The sequence below is a fragment of the Tiliqua scincoides genome, chromosome 1, assembly GCF_035046505.1.
Source record: "Tiliqua scincoides isolate rTilSci1 chromosome 1, rTilSci1.hap2, whole genome shotgun sequence".
NCBI classification, from domain to species: Eukaryota; Metazoa; Chordata; class Lepidosauria; order Squamata; family Scincidae; genus Tiliqua; species Tiliqua scincoides.
The window spans coordinates 281643646-281668178 of record NC_089821.1 but is presented as its reverse complement, the minus strand read 5'-3'; the positions used below and the strand labels follow the sequence as shown (position 1 = coordinate 281668178).

Sequence of the window (24533 nt, the reverse complement as noted above, 5' to 3'; positions counted from 1 at the left end):
ACAAGCCTATCAGGCTGCTCTCCATTGTAGCAACTCCACAATTCCAACCCTAAAGTAGAAACAGAAAACCAGGATTCTTGCAGTTGTACTTGAGCCAATCCTGCCCCCTGCTGGAAACATTATTCAACATGCAGGAGTCCAGTCCCTGGTCTCCCCTGGTGGGGCTAGGAAAGATCCCCCTTGAAATGCAGCCTGCTATGTAGACAACATGAAGCTAGATGGACCAATAATGGTCCATCCTCTGTTCATCTCCGTTACCCTCCTTTTATGCATTTCATCAGCTACCTCCCTACTGTCAGAAACATACAGTTCTCCCGCTCTGCACCCTCCAGCTGGCTAGTGAAGAGAATCAGCCCAGTTATGCTTATAGACCTTACCCACCAGTTCCATTAGCAATACTCCCCTCTGGCATTCTGGATGAGTCTTGCAAGAGGGCCTCATTCTGTTGACCAGTTCCTTTAGGACAACAGCTCTGATCTCTGCAAAAGGCATGTTTCATATGCACTGGGAAAAGATGACATTCCAAAAGGAATGCTGTGACCTTTGGGAAATTCAGGCCAGCTCTTCAGCCAATGCCCCATCTAAAGGGAACACTGTTCTATCCAAGAGATGAGATGGGCAACTACCTGTCATCTTTTATTATGTTCTGTACTTTTTGAGATGACTAAAGAATAGTTAACCACAAATATTTCAGAACGTAAGGACAGCCCTGCTGGATCAGGCCAAAGGTAATCTTGTCCAGCATCCCATCCCCCACAGTGGTCCACCAACTGCCTCCAGGAAGCCCATAAACAGGAGAGAAAGGTATCCCCTCTACCACCATTGATCCTTTGCAACTCATTAAAAGGTAGATTGTCCCTGAACCTGTACATACTGCACAGCCATCCTGACTAGTAGCCATAATTTTATCCAATTCCCTTTTAATGCCATCCAAGCTTGTGATCATGACCACATCTTGTGTCAGCAAATCCCAGACTAAAGATTTGCGGTGTGAAAAAGTCCTCTTTGTCTGACTTAAATCTTGTGCCAATCACTTCTGCTGGATATAAGAGAGGAAAAAAACCCCTTCTCTCTTCATACCATGCATAATTTCATAAGTCTCAATCATGTTCCCCTTTAAGCCATTTCTGCCCAATGTTGAATATATGCAACAGGGACCAAATGTGTACACCTGTGGGCTGGGCAAAAACAGGTTAACTGCCTTTTTTCCAAGCTAAAAACTCCCAAACATTATAGTCTTTCCTTGTACGCCTTTGCTGTGGTTGCCACCTTTTGCATTTGCTCTTCTTTTCAGCACCACCTCTTTTCAGAAAACAGGCACTTCAATGTATTAACCACTAATCAGGCCTAGATACCAAACTAATTCTTGCATACCAAGCTAATACTGTAAAATTCTGATATGATGAGTGGGGCAAAATCTCCTAAATCAGTGTTTCTCAACCAGTAGTCTGGGTACCACTGGTGGTACTTGAGGTGGTATCTGGTGGCACTCATGGAACCCCTGGATACCTGTTGTCTGGCAGCGAGACCAATGACACAATGCAAGAAACATCAGTAGAAGGTTTGGCAGACAGAGCTCCAAAGAACACTTTTCACATGCTCGAAAAAGCCCTCCCGTCCACCTTGAGCCTCTTATCAGTGTTTGTTGCATCACATCTGGTCTCCCAACTCAGACATAACTGGTGATGATGTCATCAGCAGTTCCTTCCAGTGGTATTTCCAATAGGTGGACTGTGCAAAGTTGTATGGTGGGGCAAATGTTGAGAAACGCTGTTCTAAATAGTTTTTCTCAAATACTATTTGGCACATCTCCTATTTTTCTAACTATTTTATTTTGTGGTTTCGGCAAATACTCAAAGCTTTCGAGCTATGCATTTTGCCTTGGATTCAAGACCTCCAGAGAGAGGGACCACAAGGCCTGCTCAGTTCCACACTCAGAAAGGGATCTGGGTGCCTGCAAAGAGCATCTGAAGGGAGCGGCTTGGCTGTTCTTAGGCTCTGATAAGATTTGCCTGGTGACAGAGAAGCTGCACCTTGGGTTAGCAGCTGTTTTTGTTGACCATTTTAACGCTGGTTTTGTTGTAATTATTGATTTGTCATCTTGGGTTGGATTGTTTGTTTGCTGCTTTGAATCTTGAGTGAAAAATCAGATAAAAATGAGTCACCTTCAAAAAAGCCTAGGAAGAGACCTTAAAAAAAGGACTTAAAGTTAACTCTGTAGCTGTTGCAAGATCAACAAGCTACTAGCCTGCCATTTCAACAGAAGGGCAACGAGGGGAGTTACCTAAGGACAACTTCTGAGGCTAAGTAGTCTCTGCCCCAAATATTCTAGTTTTTATCATGCCCACTGCACAATGTACATAACACTAGAAAAGCAAAAGACACTTCAGGATAACATGGCATGAGACAAGGATTACCCAAGAGGAATGCTCCTTCATCTGATGCTGGTTGCTGTGAGGGCCATTCGCATGGCCGCGCCAAAAACAGTTTTGACAGAGCTGGTAGTTGTGGCACTGCTGGCATCGGTACCGGAAGCCCATCATGCTCTCACACCGACAGTAAGAGCACTCCACTGGATGGAAGACTTGAAGGTGTAAGCAGGGGGAAGAGAAACAGTGAGAATTGCTTCCTGAAGAACAAACAGCTTATTCCTGAACAAGACATTCCTCTGCAAAAGTTATACTCTGGGTGAAGTACCACCTCTTTGTCTGGCCTAGATTTCCTGCCAATCAGTTTCAATGGATGAGCCCTGATCCTAAAGTTGTGAGAGAGGAAGACAAACTTCTTCTCTACCCCTGTCTCCACACCATACATAATTTCATCAGCCCAGCCATGCCCCTTCCTTCAACACTTTTTTTTTTTAAACTAAGAAGCCCCAAATATAACTTTTTTGGATACCCTCTTTTGCATCTCACAACCCCATCATTCTTGGCTGATAGCAAGAAACAGAAATAGCAGGGTGAGGCTACAGTGAGATGAGTTGCAATCTGGGATACAATGAAGGAAGTCACTTCACAGCTGCCTCTCCAGGGCAACAGTGCTGTTTCCCCCCCCCCCCCCAAAATTTATTCTAAAAGGTATGTGCCCTTTTTGACCAATCAAATCAGCCTACAAAGATAAAATAAAAACAATTTTCAAAGCAATATGAAATAACAATTTAAGATGAGAAGAGAATCTCAAGAACTGCTGCCAAGGGAAACCATTTCCCTGAGCCAAAGACTAGCCTCAGAAAGCTAGCGTGCACTGTTTTTCTAAAGGCCAACAGGGAGGGAGCAAGACAGGCCTCCTGTGAAAGAAGGTTTAGAGTTTGGGTGCTGTAACCATTCCTCATACCCAGGCTGGAGAACACAGAGCAGAACTTGATCTGGCAACTTCAGTAGGTGAGCAATATCATGCAGGAATAAGTGGTCCTTCAGATACCCTTTTTAGGGCATTACCAACACTCTGTGTTAGACTCAGAAATAACGTGGGAGCTAATGTAGACAGAGGAATTGGAATAAACATACCCCAAAGGAAGAGCCCCTGGCAGCACCCTTTTGCCATTTTCAAGCACTCTTCTGGGGCAGCTTATGAAGAGTATGCAACAAAAGCCCATTCATAGCCTACTGGGATGACTGAAACTTGCTATCATTGTCATCAGTGATGAAATGGAGCATTAACAGCACTTTCGCTAAGTGATCCAAATGCTTCACACATCCTCAGTAAACTTCACAGTAACCTTCATGGTAGGTTGGAGGTCCGCTAACCATGACGGGTCTACACTCCCTCCAAGTTCTGCAACAGCCTGCCTTGGAATCCAGCAATAGGGGAGCAATGGTGAGAGAGGTGTGCCTCTTAGTGGACTTCCCAATGGTGCTGCTGCTGGGTCACTGTGGAAAGCAGTGTACTGGTCTAGGTGGGCCCCGTGAACCTGATCCAGAAGGACTGAGGCCAGTGTAGTCCTCCCTACACAATGGTAGGGGCAGTGCAGGAGAAACAGGAGACCTGAGATATTGGGGCATTTTCTCAGTTTACAGTTCACGCTCGTGACCACAATACTGCATCAGATGACCTATTTAGTGCTGAGGGACTCCAGTGGAAAGGAAGACTCACCCAAGTGTAAAGCATCACCTGAACCATAATTCCAACAGCAGTCCTGACTGTGCCATCTCCCCTGCTCACCACCAAAACCTATTTGAATTTTTAAAAAGTCTTCAAGCCTCAGCAGAAAGTATGCAGGGAGGGGGCTGATTGTAATTTGCACAGGAGGGAATATCACATTTAGAGACCAGCACTGAGAGGACCCTTTCTCTCACCACTACTCACTCAAGCTTACAAACTTATAGAGATGTTCAAGTTGCCTTCCAACAGCCTGTATGCGTGAAAAAAAACTAGATCAAGCTTAACAGGAAGCTATTAACTTCAGGAGGCAATTTGAACATTGCTATAAGTTTGTATAGACACTCTAGCTGCATGTTCTGGTCCAATTAGATGCAGTTTCCTGGCAATTCATGTTTGGAGATGCCCATCACTCCTTCACAACTCACACCATAACAGATCAGTGAAATACATAAACTTTCTGTCAGAAGGAAAGTCACACAAAGAGATTTAAACGGACATGCACAGGATTCAACTTACCATTTTCAACATGGGCAAGTCTGTGCATGAGAGGCAGCCACACAAGGCACTGCGGTGGGGGATCAGCCATTAATGTATCCAAGAACATGTTTAGCATAACCTTTTTCTGTTGAGAGAAGTCAGGCATGAATCAGAGAGAACTATGTTCTGTTTCATAAATGAAAAGAGAATATTCATCAGAACCAGTATGCTTAACTACGAACAACAGATTCCATTGCTAGTTTTGAATAAACAGATGATACACAAACCTGAGAAGAATAACTGGCCATGTTAAGCAGTCAAATTCTAGTAGCAATCTACATATTGCATCACTCAGTTAGTCCCATGTCTTGTGACTTTAGCAAACCATCTGGAGTTTCTCTCTTTCCACAGTACATTCAAGAACATCATCTTTAAATATAAGGTGCATTGCAAGATGGGGCACCTGAGATAATGGAGAAGCTTAAAACAAGCCTGTTCAAACTTGCCACCATGGTTAAAATTCAAAGAGCAGCCAGATCTCATGATCCTTGTCCCTGGAAAACATACACTCTCCTTCTCCCTTGTGGCTTCCCAGTTCCTTTTAGCACCATGTTCCCATTAGGTAGGCAACACAACTGCTTCCCTCATACTTGTCTTTCCACCTTAGTTCTGTTGGTTTTCTTTTGTTTAGTTACTTTGTTGGTGGTTTTGGCTATGTTGCTATTGTAATTTTATGAATTTTGCAAGCCACCTTGGGCACTTGGAAGGGGGAAGTATAAATATTTTAAACACATAAATATTGTCCTCCTAGCTGTTGGCAGATTGCCAACAAGCCAAATGCCAACTTTCCAAGGAGGAAAGCCAGCCTAGTCCTGGAGAGTAGCCTTGATGGATGGTCCTGTAAATACAGCTGTTATACAAAATACACACAAAACACAGAAGCAAAAGGATTTCAAACTACTTTTTTCAAAAGACTCTCACTATAGTCGATACATGGAATCTTATTTGAAAATTTTGTTCACAGAAAATAAACTGTATCTGGCTAAATTTTGGACATATTATTGACCAAGGAGGTTGATTACAATAAAGCATGACTAACCATCACACTTTAACATGAGATAAACCTCTGGGGTAAGGAAAATGTCTTAAGGTGGTGGTGGTGGTGGTGGTGGGGAAGCAAGAAAATACATACACAAGCCCCCCCCCCAGCTCTGAAGATCTCATTTTATGGGGAAAACAGTTCACCAAATTGTAGTTACTAAGTTATTGACACAAGTTTCTGAGACTCCTTTAGGTTTCCAGACCTCAAGCCTTTAAGACAACTTCTCTATACTCTCTAGTATTGACCTTACCTGCTGAGAAAAGCATGTTCGCACAGAATTTTCTGTGTATCCAAAAGAAGGACCTTCAAATACAGCTGTTGGAAGTTTCAGAACCTCTCTGAGAAACTGGTCAAACTTTGAAAATATCATCAAGCCATTGGAATCTGACATTTGAGAGAAAATATCTAAAAACCAAACCAAAAACCACATTTGATTAACTACAGTTCAAAAAATATCTTTGTGGTATAAAAAAAACCCACCACTTAGCACTCCTTACAACTTATTTGAGAACTGCGTTTAAAATCAGGGATTAGAAGAGAAATATGATACAATCCCACTTCTCAGGTGGACCCAAGCCATACCACTTCTTCACAATAGACAAAGAATTGGCTTAATTTGCAACAAAGCCATCCCACCTCAAACTCTAATTTGAATCCAATGGGGAAGATGAAGAACATCTTGTGGTCACACTCCCAGCCTTCTGTTCACGGTTTTTGTATCTGCCAATTACTGAAAAACTTTTCTAAATCTTTCAGGCTAGTGGGGCAGGAAGACTGGCAGAAGCATTTAACAAGATTATTACTTTTTAAAAGGGACTTACAGTCCAAATCCTTCGGTGTATTTGGATAAAGAAGTTTTGAAGGAATGGTATGAGGGAATTAAATGTGATTCTTAAATGTTTGGCACCATCTAGTACAGTGGTAATTAAAAGCTTTAGCAATAAAATTAGCACAGCAGGGGAAAAATAGAAAATGGATCAGAGATAGAATGAAGTGAAGAGCAAACCAACATGCCAGATGGTTATATTAATATCCTGTTTGCAGTGTGAACAACAAAGCAGCTTACAAAAATTGAAACAAAAATGTAATAAATTCAAACACTAAGGTACAGCAGCAGGAATAAAACCAAATACAGAATATAAAGCAGCTGACACTGGAAATAAAGACCCTGTGTTCTGAGCAAAATGCATCATGTATGGTGCGGAGTAAACCAATGATGGGGCACCTTGGCTTTGCTGATGGGGGAGGAAAGCCAAACAGCTTCTCATACTATTTACAGGAAAATACAGCATTACTCTCATACAAATCACCAATCTCCTTATTGCCAACTGGAAATGTCTGTCCTAATCCCATTTTGACCTCTAGGCTACAGCTGATCACACACAGTTGTAAGACTCCCATCATAGCAGTTCTCTTTCAACATCTCTAATTGTCTGGGCCAGTGGCGATTTTCACTCTACATGTAATCTCAGGATGACATCAGAAGAACATAAGAAGAGCCTGCTGAATCAGGCCATAAGCCCATCTAGTTCAGCTTCCCATATAACAGTGGCCCACCAGATGCATCAGGGAGCATATATGTGTTGAATTTTTACCCCAATGTGCCTTATTTTACACTTACTTACATTGAAGCGCCTCTGCCATTTTGCTGTCCATTCTCCCAGTTTGGAGAGATCCTTCTGGAGCCCTTCGCAATCCCTTCATTCAGTCACATTTCCTTCATTCATTCTCACAGCTCTGAGAACCATCTACATGCAAATGATACACATCCCTATCCTAGAACTCTCACCCTCCATTAGCCTGTCTGATGTATTCTGTTTGGATGCTTCACTGATGTCTCAAATGCAATATATCCAAGACATCTTTCCTTCCAAGCCACCCTCTCTAAACTCTCTCTTTATCCATGGATAACATCTTTCACGCTTTGGAACACGCTCAAAGCAGCAGCATCACGAGGGTTTGCACCACCCAGTACGGGAGGCCAGCGTGTAACCCCCATGATGGACCTCCTCCCATGCAGTGGGCGAGGCAAAGACCTGGGTGGTAGGCATGGTGATAATAATAATAACAGATATTTATATACCGCCTTTCTTGGTCTTTATTCAAGACTTTATTCAAGGCGGTTTACATAGGCAGGCTTTATTTAAATCCCTTATTAAATAGGGATTTTTACAATTTGAAAGAATGGTGATATACTATTGCCCCACCCCTGCTGGCTTTTTGGTCATACCTTTTGATAGAATAGAGATAGTTCAAAGCGGTTTCTTTCATTGCATTCTGCTGTAAATTACGCATCAAATGGTATATAACATGATGGTATTATTCCTACAAATCATGATTTTGGTCACTAATGGGGTCACACACCCCGTATCACCTTACTAACACCTTATTGGTTCCATGCTGTGTCATAACATCTCATTGGCTCTTCGAACAATCAGTCTCATTGGTCTGTTCTAAATTAAGGAAACTAGTTTTTGCCAATTGAACACAAGTGAAGGCCAAATTCTTATACTCTTGTGGCATGATTTGGTGACCAGCTGAATTTGGAGTAAAAGGAGAGGTAATACTAATACTTTAAGCCAGTGGCAAAGCTAGCGGGGTGCAGTCTGCACTGGGTGACATGCACTGGGGGGGCGATGCGCTAAAATCAGGGTTTATAGGAATAATACTACCATGTTATATACCATTCAATGTGTAATTTACAGCAGATAGAATAAAAAACCAGAGTGAAATATCTCCATTCTATCAAAAGTTATGGCCAAAAAACCAGAAAACAAAAATGCCACTGTCTTATGTAACTAAAAAGTACATTCAGTACCACAGATTTGTTGTGTTCCACAGGGTTCAGTTCTATACACCAACAGTTTCTCCATGAAACCACGGGAGATATCATTCAGGGGGTTGATATGTGACATTATTATGCAGACAACAGCTAGCTTTACATCCCTTTGCTGGCTTCAGCTGAAGCTGTGACGGACCCATCAGATGCCCCAGGAAGCAGTCAAGGGAGCTTGCAGAGGTTCAACAAGCACCTGCTGGAGATGTTCTAGAAAGATTTCCTCCTACAGGCAGGGGGTTGGACTAGATGACCCGTTAGGTGCCTTCCAATTCTATGATTCTAAGACAAGAAGATACCTGTACCCTGCTGCAACTCCCTTCATCTGGCATTCAGAGGGCTTCTGTATATACTCGTTTGCAGGGTCAATTTTAAGGCATACATTTTTTGAGTTAAGTATATATGGTACTAAACATACGAAGGCTTTCACAGCTGGGCTCCATACTAGACTACAACAGTTTTTACCCCAGCTTGAACGCCATGGTCCAAACTAGAGCTCAAAGCTAAAAAAAATCACTAATGCTATAAAACTAAACTGAAAACCTCAATAAAAGTTTAGAAACTAAAAATAAAACTGAAAATAGAGGCTAAAAAAACAAGAATTAAGAGCTAACACTAAAAACTAACACTGGAAACTAAAACTGGAATCTGACTAAAAAAACTGAAACTAAAATAAGCCAAAAACTAATGCCAATGATAAAAAGAACTACACTAAAAACTAGCATCTTACATTTCAACCACAACTTTAATGGGCTCCTCAGAGGCTACAGTAACTTCCTGTAGCCTCTGAGGAAGCCCATCAAAGTTGTGGGTGAAATGTAAGGCATTCCACAGATTACTCACTGGGCAAAGAAATATTTTTTTTTTCTGTGCTAAAGGGGGTACGAAACAATAGCTGTTCAGTACAGATTACAACCAGCACATTTCCCCCACCAATTTAGGATACATTGGCTTTAAGAAATCATATTCAGCAGTGTCACTCTGACCATCCACTATCTTCTTTACACCTATGTGCTAGTTTTCCCTTCAGTTACAATATAATTACATGGGAGTAAACACCATGGATTGCTTTGAGTAGATTTCTCGTCCTATTCACAACACACAAGCACCCCCAAAACACAAACACTCTCCAAATAAGCTAAACACACCAAGAGCTCTCTTCCAAAATCAAATTACCCCTTCTTCATGCCAGGCACACACTTACACTGGATTCTGGAGCAGACAAGGAATGAACAAAGGGATTGAAGGAGGATTGGTGACAACATGGCCGTAGCAATGTGAGTGATGAATGGTTATGGCAGCCGGATGCTTGATGGAAGTGAGGGGTCTAAGATGAGACCACAGAAGACCAGAGGGGAGGAGGTTTCAGAAGTCGAGACAAGAGACTCAGGGTATGAACCAGTGTTTTAGCTGAGGGGGCAGAAAGCCAGATCCTATCAATATTGCAAAAAGAAGAAACACACTTTGGGGAATGGAAGAGAAGAGAGAAAAGAGTCAAAGTCAAGGCATCAAGACTGTTCAACAGTGCAGAGAGGGACACTGTAAACGCATAACAACAACAGATAAGGTGAGGATGGCTTGGGAGGAAAAATAATAAACTCTATCTTGGACATACTGAGCTTGGCTACAAAGCCAAGAAGAAATGTTAGCTGGAGAAAGTTCTGGGGTATAGCTGGGTATTGTCTGCACATATACATGATACTGAAAGCTGAGGTTAGCCAGGGACAGTACTGGAGATAAAGTACTAAGGAGAAGGAACAGAGCCTTGGAGAGCCCCTGCCAGTGAAGCCAGCCCGTCCCTCTGTGAAAACACTGAACAAAGGATCAGACAGGTAGGAAAAAAAACCTTTGAGGACAGAGTCATGAAAACCTCAGGCATACCTGGAATCAAGCAAACAAATATAACAAAATAGCACAGAGGTTAAAGAGGATGAGAACAGAATGGAGCAGCCTTTTGATTTGGCAGTTAGAAGATCAGAGGTGACTTGGGAGGACAGTCTCAAGTGGACTGCTGAGGTGAAAGCCAGATTAAAGGGGGGCAAAAGCAGATGAGGCAAAAGTGAAGTTCAGGCAGCCAAAGCACATCTGGAGGTGAAGTGAGACCACACAGTAGCTGGAGACAGAGAGTGGGTCAATGGATAGCTTTTTGAGGATGGGGAGATAGTGGCATACTGGATGAAAGCAAAAAACAAACAGGAGCAACAGGATGGTGATGTGGTAATGGGGATAACAGACAGGGGATAAGGAAACTAGGAACTGGAAAATGAGCAGGCATGGGAAACTGGGTTTGGTGAGAACAAGAGGGCAGTCCATTCATTGAGTGTGTGAGAGAGAGGCAAAAGAGGGGGAGGAGGCAGCCAGAGGAGGCAAGAACAGAATGGACTACATCCATTTTGGTGTTGAAAAAGGAGGTAAGTCCTGAGCACAGAGCAAGGAGGGAAGAAGTGAAAGGGTGGGACTTAGCAAAAAAAAGGTGCCAAGGATTCTGGGAGCTGGGTCAATCAAGGAAGGATGTTAAGGGTCAGATTTTGTGAAAACATGATCAAGAGAATGGCCAAGGCATATTCCAGGGTGTTTCAAATTCAGAAAACAGGCAGATAATGAGCACTCACCACAAACACACCCACATAGCCATTTGGGGTTTAAGTGAATTCTGATTAAGTAAAACTCAGGCATGAACTTGGCACAGAAAAAAAAAGTGCAAACATGCCTGTATTTGCCAAAAATTCCCTTTTTACTGTAGAACAAAAACAATCATAGTATGGAATAATTTTTGTGTTCCATGAGTGGAATTCATTACCAGTAATAAACGAATTCCGGCCAACCAAATGAAGAAAGCAGTAGACAGTTACTCTCAGTCAACATAATCTGTGCCAATACAGCAAGTAGAAAGATTTTCCTCCAAGAGGACATTTCCTTAAAATACTCACATCTTAACTTGTCCAGGATTTTCCCACCACACATAGTTGCCAACATTGCTTTTATGGAAAATACTGTCAACTTCCCATGGCCCTCACTGTAAAAGAAAGACCACAATTACCTCACAGAAGTCTCAAGTTACTGCTGGAGAAAGACAAGTGTGTATCCACACATGCTCCTAACTACTTCAACAATGATGACAACAAAAGCACAATCCAGGACACATGAAGGTGGTCAGACATTCACACTTTTATCCAGAGGCCATATGGAAGGACATTTGGTTCAGACCAAGAGGAAGGCTACTCCCTCTTACTGTATCCAAGCACAGAATTCTGCAGTCACTGCCACTAGCCTTGGGGACTGTTAAACAAGATCAGGGACTTCTTAGGGCAATACCCTGAACTTGCTGCTCTCTGGAAAGCTCCACTCTGCTAGCAAGGGGGAATCTTGGGTTCTTCCAACTCTGAAGCTAAGCTGGAATATTTCCCCATCCTCTTTGAGCTTTACCAGTTCCTACAACCACCTCCAAATTTGGTTGGCAACCTTCAGTCTCGAAAGACTATGGTATAAGCCTACAGCACCCAGTATTCCCAGGCGGTCTCCCATCCAAGTACTAACCAGGCCTGACCCTGCTTAACTTCTGAGATCAGACAAGATCGGGCATACAGTTGCTGCCAACCACCTCCAAATGTGTCTCCCACATCAAGAGGAACCGAACTTAAAGATTTTGCCCTTCAGATTTTGCTTAGAACGGGGATCCGACTGGATTGTCTTGCAATTTTTCAAAGCTCCCCAGGGCCGCAAATATGAACCGGTCCACTTGCCAGTGTCATTTCCCCAACATCAGATAAACGGATTTAGCCAATTCCTTATACTACCTGTACCAGGGCAGCACCCCACTGAAAAGCCATTAAGGATGCTGTAGAAGAAGTTGTAGCCACTTCGGATGCATCCAAGTTTTCTTATACCAACTGCACAGGCTTCTGTTTTGCTGAATGTACAGCCTGAGAAATCACAGTTGGGTTTGCATTACAAAGCAAGTGCATGTGAGTGATTATGAATGCCTTGATTTTCTCCTTTTTTTACTGATTTCCCTTAATTTTGGCCATTCTAGCCCCCAGAGGGCTTTGGGATGCTGCAGCCTCCCATAGAGACTGTCTGCAATTCCATATGCAGCAGCCATTTCCCTGGCATGCTTCTCCAGGAGTCTGAAATGCCATTCCCCAAAAGTCACAGCTAGCTTGATGCATACTGTATCACTCTCTCTATATATATACACCTGGGCATCCTTCAGGGACAACAGCTCCTAGCTAAGCCTCCTGCTGAGACTGGCACATGCCCACCAGCTGGGTAGCCAATGTCACCCCATCTAGATAAAGAGTTGAGCTGGAGTGACCAGGTGGTTTCCTCTCACCCAGTGGCATCATTACCGCTTAATTTCTTAAGCATAAGGGTGCTTGGTTATGTTTTGCCAGGTCTGCCACTGGGACCAGCTGCTGGGTCATAGAAGACATCTATTTATTACCCATCAAAGGCAAAAGTCAGGATCCTGAGGCAACACTAAGTAGCTAGCAATTGGGATTGCACAGGCAGCTCTCAATTTACATGGGGCTTGTGTTCCTGGAAATCCAAAAACCTGTTAGTTAAAAACATTTTTTCTCATAAGAAACAATGGGATTGTAGGGTCAAGGGAATAGTCATCGAACATTCACACTAATAACTGGTGACTTCTGGTTGCCCAAGATGGTGTAGAGGGAGTGCTGGAGGCTACTAGAAGTAGGCGGTGGTTACTGATGTTGATGGTTGAGAAGGCAAGGAAGAACATAAGATGCAAGGCAGGCACCCACAGATGGGTGCTGGAGCCACATGGTGTCCTAACCCATCCGGCAGAAACATTATCTTACAGGAAAAAACCCACTTGTTTCTTCTGCTTCATACCTTTCCTGCTGCAAGAGGCAGCCCCAAAGGTTAGCTCCCTCTCTAAGGGCATGTGGCAGATCCTACTCAGAAGTTTGCCTTTCCTGCCTTCTCTGGCACTTATCTGTGAGCACCAGCATGGCTCCAGTCCTTGCCACCAAGCAGAAGCTATTTTATTCATAGTTGTTGCATTGTGTATTTCTTGCTCTCATCTATTTTTTGTTCTTTTTGTGTTAACCATCCCAGACATGTTTAGTGCAGGATGATTTACATACTGTAATTACATGAGCAAAACATACAGGCTTCTGGCTTCTCCGCCACAGATGCAGTGCCTTTGCAGAATAGGCATGAAAGCCAGTTTGACTCTTTGAGAGAAGCAGTGGGAACCAATGAGTAGAGAGCTAGTCAAGGTCTTCCAGTTATTACAGCGATCCGAGACCACCAGACCAAAGTCATGTGCTTCCATGTGTGGGTTGACAGAAACACAGAGATATGTAGAGTTCAGATTTCAAGGAGAAGTGTTGAGGTAAGCAGGAGAGGTAAGTAAAGTGCAAAAAGGATCAATATGATCAGTGTGGGAAGGGGAGCAAAAATAAGAGAAGACACAACATGCAGGTACACAGCCATTGCCAGCATTCAGCCCAGTGGATACTGGAAACATCTGCAGCTCCTGCAGAATGAAGAACATGTACAATCCCAATACTCAGTATTCCACACAGAAAAGAACAGAAGCCTTACCACCTGGGCAAACTCCAAAGTCTTCTTGCTACAGAAATTTCTTTGGGCTCTCACACACAGGTAAGTTAGGGGAAAAAAATCACACCAAAAATCTCAGGATGCTACCAATCCACAAGTTTTGACATTTTACTGAAATATAACCCAGGCAGTATTTTCACCTTAACACAGCCTGCTTTTCTCTCACTTGATCAGTTGTCAAGTTTTCAGTCTTATGGCAGGTCAAGAATAGGAACTTCTACCCTAAAGAGAAACAAGCAAACACCACAAGTAACACTTCCACCAGGGTAACAATTACAGGTGGGGCCTTGGTATCCACGGGGGATCCATTCTCTATCCCCTGACAGATGCTGAAATAAGCAGATAACCAAATTTGTGATCAGTCCCTTTAAGCCCTCTGAAGGGGACTAGAGCCGTGCTCCAATCGCCTCTGGAGGGCTTTCCGAAGCCCATAGAGGTAGTGCGCAACTGCCCACTGCCTCTGCAGGTTTCAGAATGGGCTGTCTCTGGTCAAAAGATGCAACTTCCAGTTTCCTGAAGGAAACCAGAAGTGACTTTTTTTGCCATATAAGGCATTCTGAGCCCACTGGTGGGCTTTCCTGGGCCTCAGAATGCCTTATATGGCTGAAAAAAGTCACTTCTGTTTTCCCTCAGGAAACTAGAAGTTGCATTTTTGGCCAGGAACAGCCATTCTGAAGCCCGCAGGGATAGTGGGCAGACACACGCTACCTCTGCAGTCTTCAGAAAGCCCTCCAGAAGTGATGGAGCAGAGCTCTGGTCATCTCCAGAGGGCTCAGGTGGGGCCAAGTCTGGCTCTACATGAGTCTGGGGGACCAGTGTTGAGACAGATTCGGGAATTCAGAATCTACGGATATGGAGGCCCCACCTGTATTAAGAATACAGGTTGGTCCTCAGCACCCATGGGGGTTCTGTTTCTGGAACCCCCACGGATGCAGAAAACCGCAGATAATGAAATCCTCCCCATGCCTCAGAATGTCTGCAGAACTTCTGGTTTCCGTACATGGCTTCCCCATGACTCAGAAGACCTCCAGAGGCAACCTCTGGTCACTTCCAGGAGGTTCAGAACCAGGTGGGCCAAATCCATGGGTTTCAAATCTGCGGAAAAAGAGGAACCACTGTATTTATATACTGCTTTTCAAACAAAAACTACATATTCTGTCTCTTTTCCAGAGCATGCAGTCAACTGCTTCACCCACAAGCCAGTCTAAACAAGTTGAAGTCCTTAGCTCTTCTGTTGTTGAGGAACAAAAGCGTCAACATAAGAAAACGCTCCTGCATCAAGTCTAAGGAGGCCCCTCTAGTCCAGCCACCTGTTGCCCAGTGTGGCTCACCAGCTGCCTTTGTGAATTCTCCTAGCAGGACAGAAAGGCAAAAGTTGCATCTGGCACAGCTCCCCTTTGCCTGATCCTATAGAGATAGTCACTTGTCCAATCCCCTTTTGAAACCATCCATTCTAGGCCATCACCACATCTGGTAGCAACACATTCCTCAGACTAACTATACACTGTGTGTAGAAGTCCATTCTTTTGCCTACCCTAAATCTCCCACTAATCAGTTTTAATGAATGACCCAGCCTGGTTCTAGCATTGAGAAGAAAAACTTATGGGTCCTGGAAATAAAAACTCAAGGCCCTCCTAACATCCAAGATATGTTCCATTTTTTCTTTTGGATGGGGAAGGAAGGGCCAAAAGGCGGCTTCACAAATTCAGACCTGTGGAAAAGGGAACAGATCCATGGAACAAAGGTCAAGGAACGCAGAGGTGCCCAGGGACAGAGAGAGCGTTGAGACCCCAAATCTGCAGGCCAAAAGAATCGAAGGATGTTTTAAAGGCCTTGTGAAACAGGGTAGCACGATATCCAAATAAAGGGGGAGAGGGAAGGGGAAAACAAGGCATATAGCTGAGGATAAGAAGTTTATGCAGGACACAGAAGTGGACAGAGAAGAAGCCAAGCGCAGGGATTTATGTAAGGGCAGGGCACGGTGGATGAGTTTTGCTGCAGAAGACTGGACAGATGGGAGGTGACAAAAGATCAGAAAAGTAAAGTTATCCAGTAACTGAGGTGAAAAGTGACCAGGATGCACATCAGTATTTGGTGAGGATGAGATAGTGAGGAAGGGTCCTATTTTAGAAAGACTACAAACTGAAAGAACAGTATGATTTTACAATGGACTGAAAATGGGGGACAACAAGGAGAGAAAGAAAGAGGATTCAAAGAAAAACCAAGGCCATGCATCTCCAGCACAGTAACTGAACTTCCCCCAGATGGCAGGTAGAGTGAGGTAGGGTACCCCCCCCCCACTTCAGCCTTTCTGATAGCAGCAACTATCCTTCTGTCTGCCAGGGTACATGGGAAGAGCAAGGTGCACAGATTGTGTGCCTTTCCTCTTCCACACAGCAGTGTAGGGTGGATCGTGGCAACCTCACAAGATCACCACACAGTTGTTTCTAGAGCAATTCTCAAACTATGGGTGGCAACCCAATTTTTAGTGGGTCATGGTCTGCTGTGACCAGGCAGCTGGCAGGCATCATTGGTTGTGTTGTGTTGTGTTGTGTTGTGTCTCACCCTGGGCTGCCTGCAGCTTCCTGGTTGTGGTGGGTCCCAAAAATCAGGTTGTGACACACAGTTTGGGAGTGTACTGCATTATGAGGCTCAACACCACGTGGCTAATGATGCGGCTCATGCACTGTGTGACCCAGATGTGACTTCCATGTCATACCTCATAATGCCTCGCAGCCCTGCAACCCATTGCAGACATTGAGGTGGGTCACGAAGCCTAAAAGTTTGGGGACCTATGTTCTGGAGGCATGAGGTTGGTAGCTGGAAGCTGGCTGCATGTAACTCCATCATTCATCTCACTGCCAGCTGGGATAGGGAAAAGAAGTCCTAGGATTACACTCCAGCCAACTGAAAATCTTGCAGAACGAGAAGCTAACATGTAGAAAGGTTTTGGAGAATCACCCCAAAAACCTCCAAAGAAGGGAAGGCAGCAAATCTAAGTAAGGAACATAGGTGTTTAAGCTGAGTGCTGGTTACAAATGCAAGTAGCACTTATTTTCGCCATGCATTCGTGTGCAGTACAATAACAGGTTACAGGACTACATGGAGGACCTTTGGCTTCAACCAGACTTACAAAGAAAGCCTCAGCCAGTTCCATCACTGTGGCTACTTGGCAACACCTTTTCAGATGCTGCTTCTCATTACACTTGCCTTCAGAAGTCAGGGTTACACTTTAGTACAACTGAATGTTCAGTTACTGCTACCCAACCACAGTCCACTTTTTTACTAGCTGTGCAACTAGTAACACCTTAGTGGGAAACACTGCTTAAGGCAGGGCAGTACAGGGTGTCTCCATATCCAAGGTTTCAATTAAGCCCAGAGTCCTCCAATTAACCCCCAGAGTCCCTCCACTTGCATGCCCCTCCAGAGTCAAGGGTTGCTGGGCTCCCCTCACCTCTGGAGGCTTTCTAAGGCCTGCAGAGGACGTACACAACTGCCTGCAGCCATGGCAAGCCTCAGAATGACTGAAAAGGCCAAAAAAAGCTTCATTTATTATTAGTGTGACTCATACAATTCCTGACTTATCCAGTGCTGATTGCCATTCGTTTGTTTTATTGTAACTTTACGAAATTTTGTAAGGTTCCTTAATGGATGGGAAATAAATATATCAAGCAATCTTGCTCAAACAAGCTTCTGTGGGTGAAAGATGGGAATGATCTGCTGAAGACTAAGAACACCACATGCTCCAAGTTAGGAACAAGACAACTTCAGGCTCTCAGTTCACAAACCTTTGGTCAGAAACAACAGAGACTACTGCAAAAGTGGAATCGCTCACCTGTCATATGCTGCTATCATGAAATTGAGGAGAAGGCTGATGGATTGCTCCACACTGATTTGGTGAGTAGAAGGAAGGCGTTTATTCAGCTGGTAGTAAATGGATGAAATTATGGTTTCTAGTCGAGACACGTTGATTTCCGTGTTATGATCCAACGTATTAAGGCCATTGTCTCGAAAGGCTTCTATCATATTCCAGATATCCACAAGGTGAACTAAAGGGAAAAGGGAAAGACAAGTCGTACTACTAAATAACACATCTCCCATCAACAACAACAACAACAACAATCAGAACTCTAGCTTCAAATTTTCTTAGTAGAAAAAGCAGCATTCCTCCTATATGATGCAGTAATGTTTGGAGAATGAATCTTCTACACAGAAACAGTCTATGTAACTAGCTAGCGCCTTAACCAGAAACATCAAGCAAGAGTGGACCTCTAGACTCACCATTCTCCCCATCCTATAACAGTGTTCAGACCACACTTCAGGCTCCATTCTTCTCGAAGCATTTTGTACTGCAACCTTAATGTGGCACTGCCAGAATTAGGCTTAGTTATATGGTCTCTACTGCCTGCTCAGGTGCAGTCTTGTCTACCTGCCATTGATCCATTTACTAGACTGGCACTAGTTTGCCAAGACTGGATACAGGGTTTTGCCTCAGCCCTAGTCGAAGAACTGAACCCTTCTGCATGCAAAGAAAGAGAGGCTCTATCAGAGAACAACAACCCCTCCACATAGGCTAATGGGAGGATTGCTCCCCAACTTGCAGTGCATTATCCAGTCCATCACAGGATGAAGAAAGTGAAGACACTCCTTGGGAGGAGGTGGTCAAGAGAAGGGCAAAGGTAGAACAGGTCAAGCGCACACAGTGAAAACATATGGGAAAACACTCTATTCAAGAGTTGGGGGAGAAATTTTTCACCACTTGGTTTTTTTATACAAATGGGAAAAGGTGAAGAAGCGCCAAATCACGAACAGACCAAGTGAGCTTTAAACAGGTCCTCAGAACCAAAAGGTATCCGTACACATGTGCCCAGTGTAATTTGGGGCAGACTCTCTCAAGGACACAAAAAAAGGGATGCTGACCCCAAACTATACAAATGTGAGATTCTCAAAAGAGACTGTCCCTCTACAAATGACCAAACACCCATGTGGAAGAGAACATGGTTGCCACTTCTTTCAGGCCACAGACCTATTCATGTTCCCCCCCTTGGAGCCAGGTGGGTCCTACTCCTCCAATCAGGTAACCTGATGACATAATCCAGGAAAGGTAATATATTTCCCACATCCAGGAAGTAGTCATTTCTTTGTCAATTGCAGAGTGACCCATTTATTGAGAGCACAGAGAGGAGCTCTACATCCATGAAGGGTTATCCCATGGTTTAACACTTTGTCTGAAACCGCCCAGAGAGAGAAATCCCTTACTTTGTCCCTAGTTGCTTGATTCAGGCATGCTGACATTTGACTACCACTTAACAGCTCATTAATGCTTGATCAGGACAGCATTATGAGGGGGCAAGTCACCCTCCTAAAGGCAGCTACTCCTATGGCGGCTACTGCTCCACTTCCTCTCAGAGCACTGCAGTGGACAACTCCTCCAAGCCTGCCCGAGCACAGCACAGACCTACCAGTATCTCCATAGGCCACCAGAAGTGACACATACGACTGGGGTGTTCCCCATATTTTCCATCTTTGTTGGACATTTCTAGTCCCAAGAAGATTTTGGAAAGCTGTAGTCACCCAGGGAGACTGCCTAACATCTTGGGTACAGCAGCCCTTTGTTGGAATGCTGCTCTGAGGTTCTTTGTTTGTAACACAATTTTGAAAAAAACATGGTTTGCTCTTTCTTTCCATCCTAGCCAAGCCTCCCCACTAAGAGTGGCACATGACCTGAGCCCAATTGGAAGACAAGGGGTGGGATGGAGTGCCCAGGTGGTTTCTTCTCATTCCAGCCATAATGCCACACCATCAGAACTAGATCTCTCAAGGTCAGCACAAAGTATGTTTTTCCAGATCTGGCATTAGGGACTGTATTTCGAGAAAGACATGGGAATTACATTTGCTTTGCTTGTTCCTTTTCACTCCAGCTAAGCCTACAAACTCCAAGAGGGTCTGGATGACTCTGGGTAAGGGTTCTTGGGGTTCTGACTCCCCCTGCTGGAAACTGCAAGTTGCTGCATTCAGTGCAGCTACTGTCAAACTACTCCAGATGTGGAAGAATTCCCCAATCTACAAGCATACATGGGGCTAGAGACAATGGATCTTCGAACAAAGGGCAATGGCTGCCTGCAAAGTATGTCCCAGCAACTTTTTAGGTTGCTGAATTTGCACCAGACTTTCTGGAGCAGTGTTTCTCAAACTGTGGTTTGGGACCACTAGGTGGGTCACGAGCCAATTTCAGGTTGGTCCCCATTCATTTCAGTACTTTATTTTTAATTTATTAGACTTGATGAGGGGATGTGACTGCATTTGGGGAAATGTGATACATCTGTACTTTTAACAGGCTACTGTGTATATGCTTTTAACAAGGATTGCTAAAAATTTTCCTGCTTGATGATGTCACTTCTGGTGGGTCCTGACAGATTCTCATTCTAAAAAGTACATCCCAGTGCTAAAAGTTTGAGAACCACTGTTCTTGAGAGTTAAGTGTCCAAAAATACAGAAAAACAGGCAAAATATATGAGGAAAAAACAGGCGATTAATGACATCCCTTAAGATTAGAGGCAGGTGTAGGCTAAACCGAAGTTGCTTTCTTTTTAAATGAATGAAATCGTACTATAGACTTTGAACCCCGTCTCCCTCTGCACCTTCCCCCAGAGAAAATTATGTTTAGTAAGATAATGTGAATGGAAGTATAAGTGGAATTCGAGTGTGTCGCTTCAACCAGCACCTCCCTCAGAGCTGAATTCTTCTCTGGCTTTAAGAACAGGTAACATCCCCCTTCTGTTAAGCATTGCTTCTGCCTCTGTTTTTCCTGGAAGATGTTTCATCAATATACTTAAAAACCATCTCTTTCTTCAACTGTATGCATTTTTAAATTACCTGACATCATTGCTTTTATTAATTATCTTAATTATTCTCAATAAATTCATTGTCTGCAACTGAGTGGATGCCAAGTTACTCCTAAGTTTCCTTCTGTTCTTATGCTGACAGTTCGTGGAGCGTGCGCATCTTGACCAAAGGTTAAAAGACCCTTAGACATGCATGTTTGGGGGCATGTGTAAGTAAATATGCAAAGCATAACCTCCAGAACATGCATGTTGAACACCGCTTACTAGTCCATGTTAATTGAAGATTCAGTGAATTGTCACATCTGATCGCTCACAGATGCCGCTGCGATTTGGTTTGAAAGAACCACCAGTGGGTTCAGTACTATCCTAGAAGGAGACGTTTTTCTTAGATGCTCCCCCCCCCCAATCTGGTTTCCTTCAGCTAGGATGGTAGCAACAGATATTCATCAATTCCACCTCTTCCCCACTGCAGCTGCTGACCCAATAAATCAGTAAATTGGAGAGCAGGAAGGGGTATGCTGAACGATAACCACTAGGCACTACTCCCCTTGGTCAGCCTTCTGGTTTCCCTAACCTGATTCTGCCTTGTGCTCCATATGGATCAGCACAAGTGTACACAGACATGATGCAAGCAAGCAGGGACTGAATTGTAGGAAGACACAACATCACTTTTGTTCATTGTTGGATCATGAACTTTGCCTCTATAGAGAACATGTGGTTGCCTCAGTCACTTTGTGGTTCTCCCCCCACACCAACATAGTCTTTCAAGTTGCAGAACTCTTTCCCACAGGAGGGAAGATTGGCTTTTGTTGGGGTGCCCTCTTCAGCATCTACTGCTATTATTTTTATGGTTCTGCTGCTTTTTAATTTTAATTTTTTAATGCATTTACTCTTATAAATTGCTTTGAGCAACTCCCTTGTGGGAAGGGAAAGTGCAGGATATAAATCTCTTAAGAAATAAATTTTGCACTTTTATTTTAAAAATTGTATCCATGTTTTCCAAAGGTAGAAGATTTTGACTTGAATCGTTCTTAAGACTGAACTAGAGCAATAAGACGTGTTCTGGGAAAAATGGTAATTGCATCTTAAAAAATAGTTCACAGAAAATCAACATTTTACTTACGATTACATCTTTTTTGCACAAATCTCAGTTTGCAGGCAGTCCGATATGTTGACAATCTGATGACATCAAAATTCTGAGCCCCTGTTAAGGCACGAAAGAGAAATAATCAAAAGTATTTCTATTTTATGTTGGGAAAAGATCAGAGTTAGATGCGTTAGAGATGGCCAGTGCCCATTTCAGCCACGTTTGAAGGCCTCTCACTAAGATGGGAAATCTGCATGGATGACATCAATTCTATCGATTGAGCTCCCTTGCCACCAGCAGGATGAATTCTGTATAGAAAAAGCTCCCTGCACACCATTAACTAACATGCCAGGGGAAAAGCTGAGTAAAAACCTTACTACCTGACCTGACATCTTTCTCTGTATGAAAGAGCACAGAGTCATGTTCCTTACCTACAAACTGAAGCAGTACAGCCCAAAGGTTAATCACTTTGCCTACATGCGGAATATCAGTGGGATACCACTATAAACTCTACAGGAGGGACAGGGAGGGGCGTGTTGGAGGTGGGATGACCATTTATGTTAAGGAAGGGATAGAATCCAGCAAACTAGACACTGAAGGTGGGTCCGACTCCATAGAATCTCTATGGGTTAAATTACCAGCCCTGAGGAGTGATGTAATATTGGGGGCGTACTATCGTCCTCTAGACCAGAAACCGGAAGGGGACCTTGAAATGAGGAAACAGATCAGGAAGGTGACAAGGAGGGACAGGGTTGTAATCATGGGGGACTTCAATTATCCTCATATTGACTGGGTCAATTTGTGTTCTGGTCACGAAAAGGAGACTGGATTCCTTGACAAGCTAAATGACTGTGCCTTAGAGCAGCTAGTCATGGAGCCCACCAGAGGACAGGTGACTCTGGATTTAATATTGTGCAGTACTCAGGACCTGGTTAGAGATGTCAATGTTACTGAGCCACTGGGGAACAGTGATCATGCTGCGATCCGTTTCGATATGCATGTCGGGGGAAGAATACCAGGCAAATCTCTCACAAAAACCCTTGACTTCCAACGAGCGGACTTCCCTCAAATGAGGAGGCTGGTTAGAAGCAGGTTGAAAGGGAAGGTAAAAAGAGTGCAGTCTCTACAGACGGCATGGTGGTTGCTCAAATCAACAGTAATAGAGGCCCAGCAGAAGTGTATACCGCAAAGGAAGAAGGGCTCCACTAAGTCCCGGAGGGTGCCCGCATGGCTAACCAGCCTAGTTAGAGAGGCCGTAAAGGGTAAGGAAGCTTCCTTCCGTAAATGGAAGTCTTGCCCTAATGAGGAGAATAAAAAGGAACATAAACTGTGGCAAAAGAAATGTAACAAGGTGATACTGGAGGCCAAGCGAGACTATGAGGAACGCATGGCCAGCAACATTAAGGGGAATAATAAAAGCTTCTTCAAATATGTTAGAAGCAGGAAACCCGCCAAAGAAGCAACTGACCCTCTGGATGGTGAGGGAGGGAAACGGGAGATAAAAGGAGACTTAGAGATGGCAGAGAAATTAAATGAGTTCTTTGCATCTGTCTTCACGGCAGAAGACCTCGGGCAGATACCGCTGCCCGAACAGCCCCTCCTGACTAAAGAATTATATCAGATAGAGGTTCAAAGAGAAGATATTTCAGACCTCATTGATAAATTAAAGATCAATAAGTCACCGGGCTCTGATGGCATCCACCCTAGAGTTATTAAGGAATTGAAGAATGAAGTTGCTGATCTCTTGACTAAAATATGCAACTTGTCCCTCAAAACGGCCACGGTGCCAGAGGATTGGAGGATAGCAAATGTCACGCCTATTTTTAAAAAGGGAAAGGGGGGGGACCTGGGAAACTATAGGCCAGTCAGCCTAACATCCATACCGGGTAAGATGGTGGAACGCCTCATTAAAGATAGAATCTCAAACCACACAAACAAACAAGCCTTGCTGAGGGAGAATCAGCATGGCTTCTGTAAGGGCAAGTCTTGCCTCACAAACCTTTTAGAATTCTTTGAAAAGGTCAACAGCCATGTGGATGCGGGAGAACCCGTGGACATTATATATCTGGACTTTCAGAAGGCGTTCAACACGGTCCCTCACCAAAGGCTACTGGAAAAACTCCACAGTCAGGGAATTAGAGGGCAGGTCCTCTCTTGGATTGAGACCTGGTTGAAAACCAGGAAACAGAGAGTGGGTGTCAATGGGCAATTTTCACAATGGAGAGAGGTGAAAAGCGGTGTGCCCCAAGGATCTGTCCTGGGGCCAGTGCTCTTCAACCTCTCTATAAATGACCTGGAGACAGGGTTGAGCAGTAAGGTGGCAAAGTTTGCAGACAACACCAAACTTTCCCAAGTGCTGAAGACCAGAAGCGATTGTGAGGAACTCCAGAAGGATCTCTCCAGACTGGCAGAATGGGCAGCAAAATGGCAGATGCGTTTCAATGTAAGTAAGTGTAAAGTCATGCACATTGGGGCAAAAAATCAAAACTTCAC

At 43.9% G+C, this 24533-nt stretch overlaps 1 protein-coding gene across 7 annotated transcripts in view; it reads right to left on the bottom strand.

The window, feature by feature from the left end:
• Window positions 1-24533, bottom strand: part of DTNB (dystrobrevin beta) — a 121518-nt gene that overhangs the window by 79690 nt on the left and 17295 nt on the right. For all 7 annotated transcript variants that reach the window (XR_010794443.1, XM_066626767.1, XM_066626763.1 and 4 more), the window contains 6 exons: window positions 22077-22157; window positions 17944-18157; window positions 11447-11532; window positions 5931-6085; window positions 4618-4723; window positions 2418-2584 (listed from right to left, as the gene is read on the bottom strand). Coding sequence is in view for 6 of the 7 variants with exons in the window: in XM_066626767.1 (XP_066482864.1) it covers window positions 2418-2584; window positions 4618-4723; window positions 5931-6085; window positions 11447-11532; window positions 17944-18157; window positions 22077-22157 (809 nt within the window). In the remaining variant the exon portion in view is untranslated. The remainder of the gene's footprint in view (window positions 1-2417; window positions 2585-4617; window positions 4724-5930; window positions 6086-11446; window positions 11533-17943; window positions 18158-22076; window positions 22158-24533) is intronic.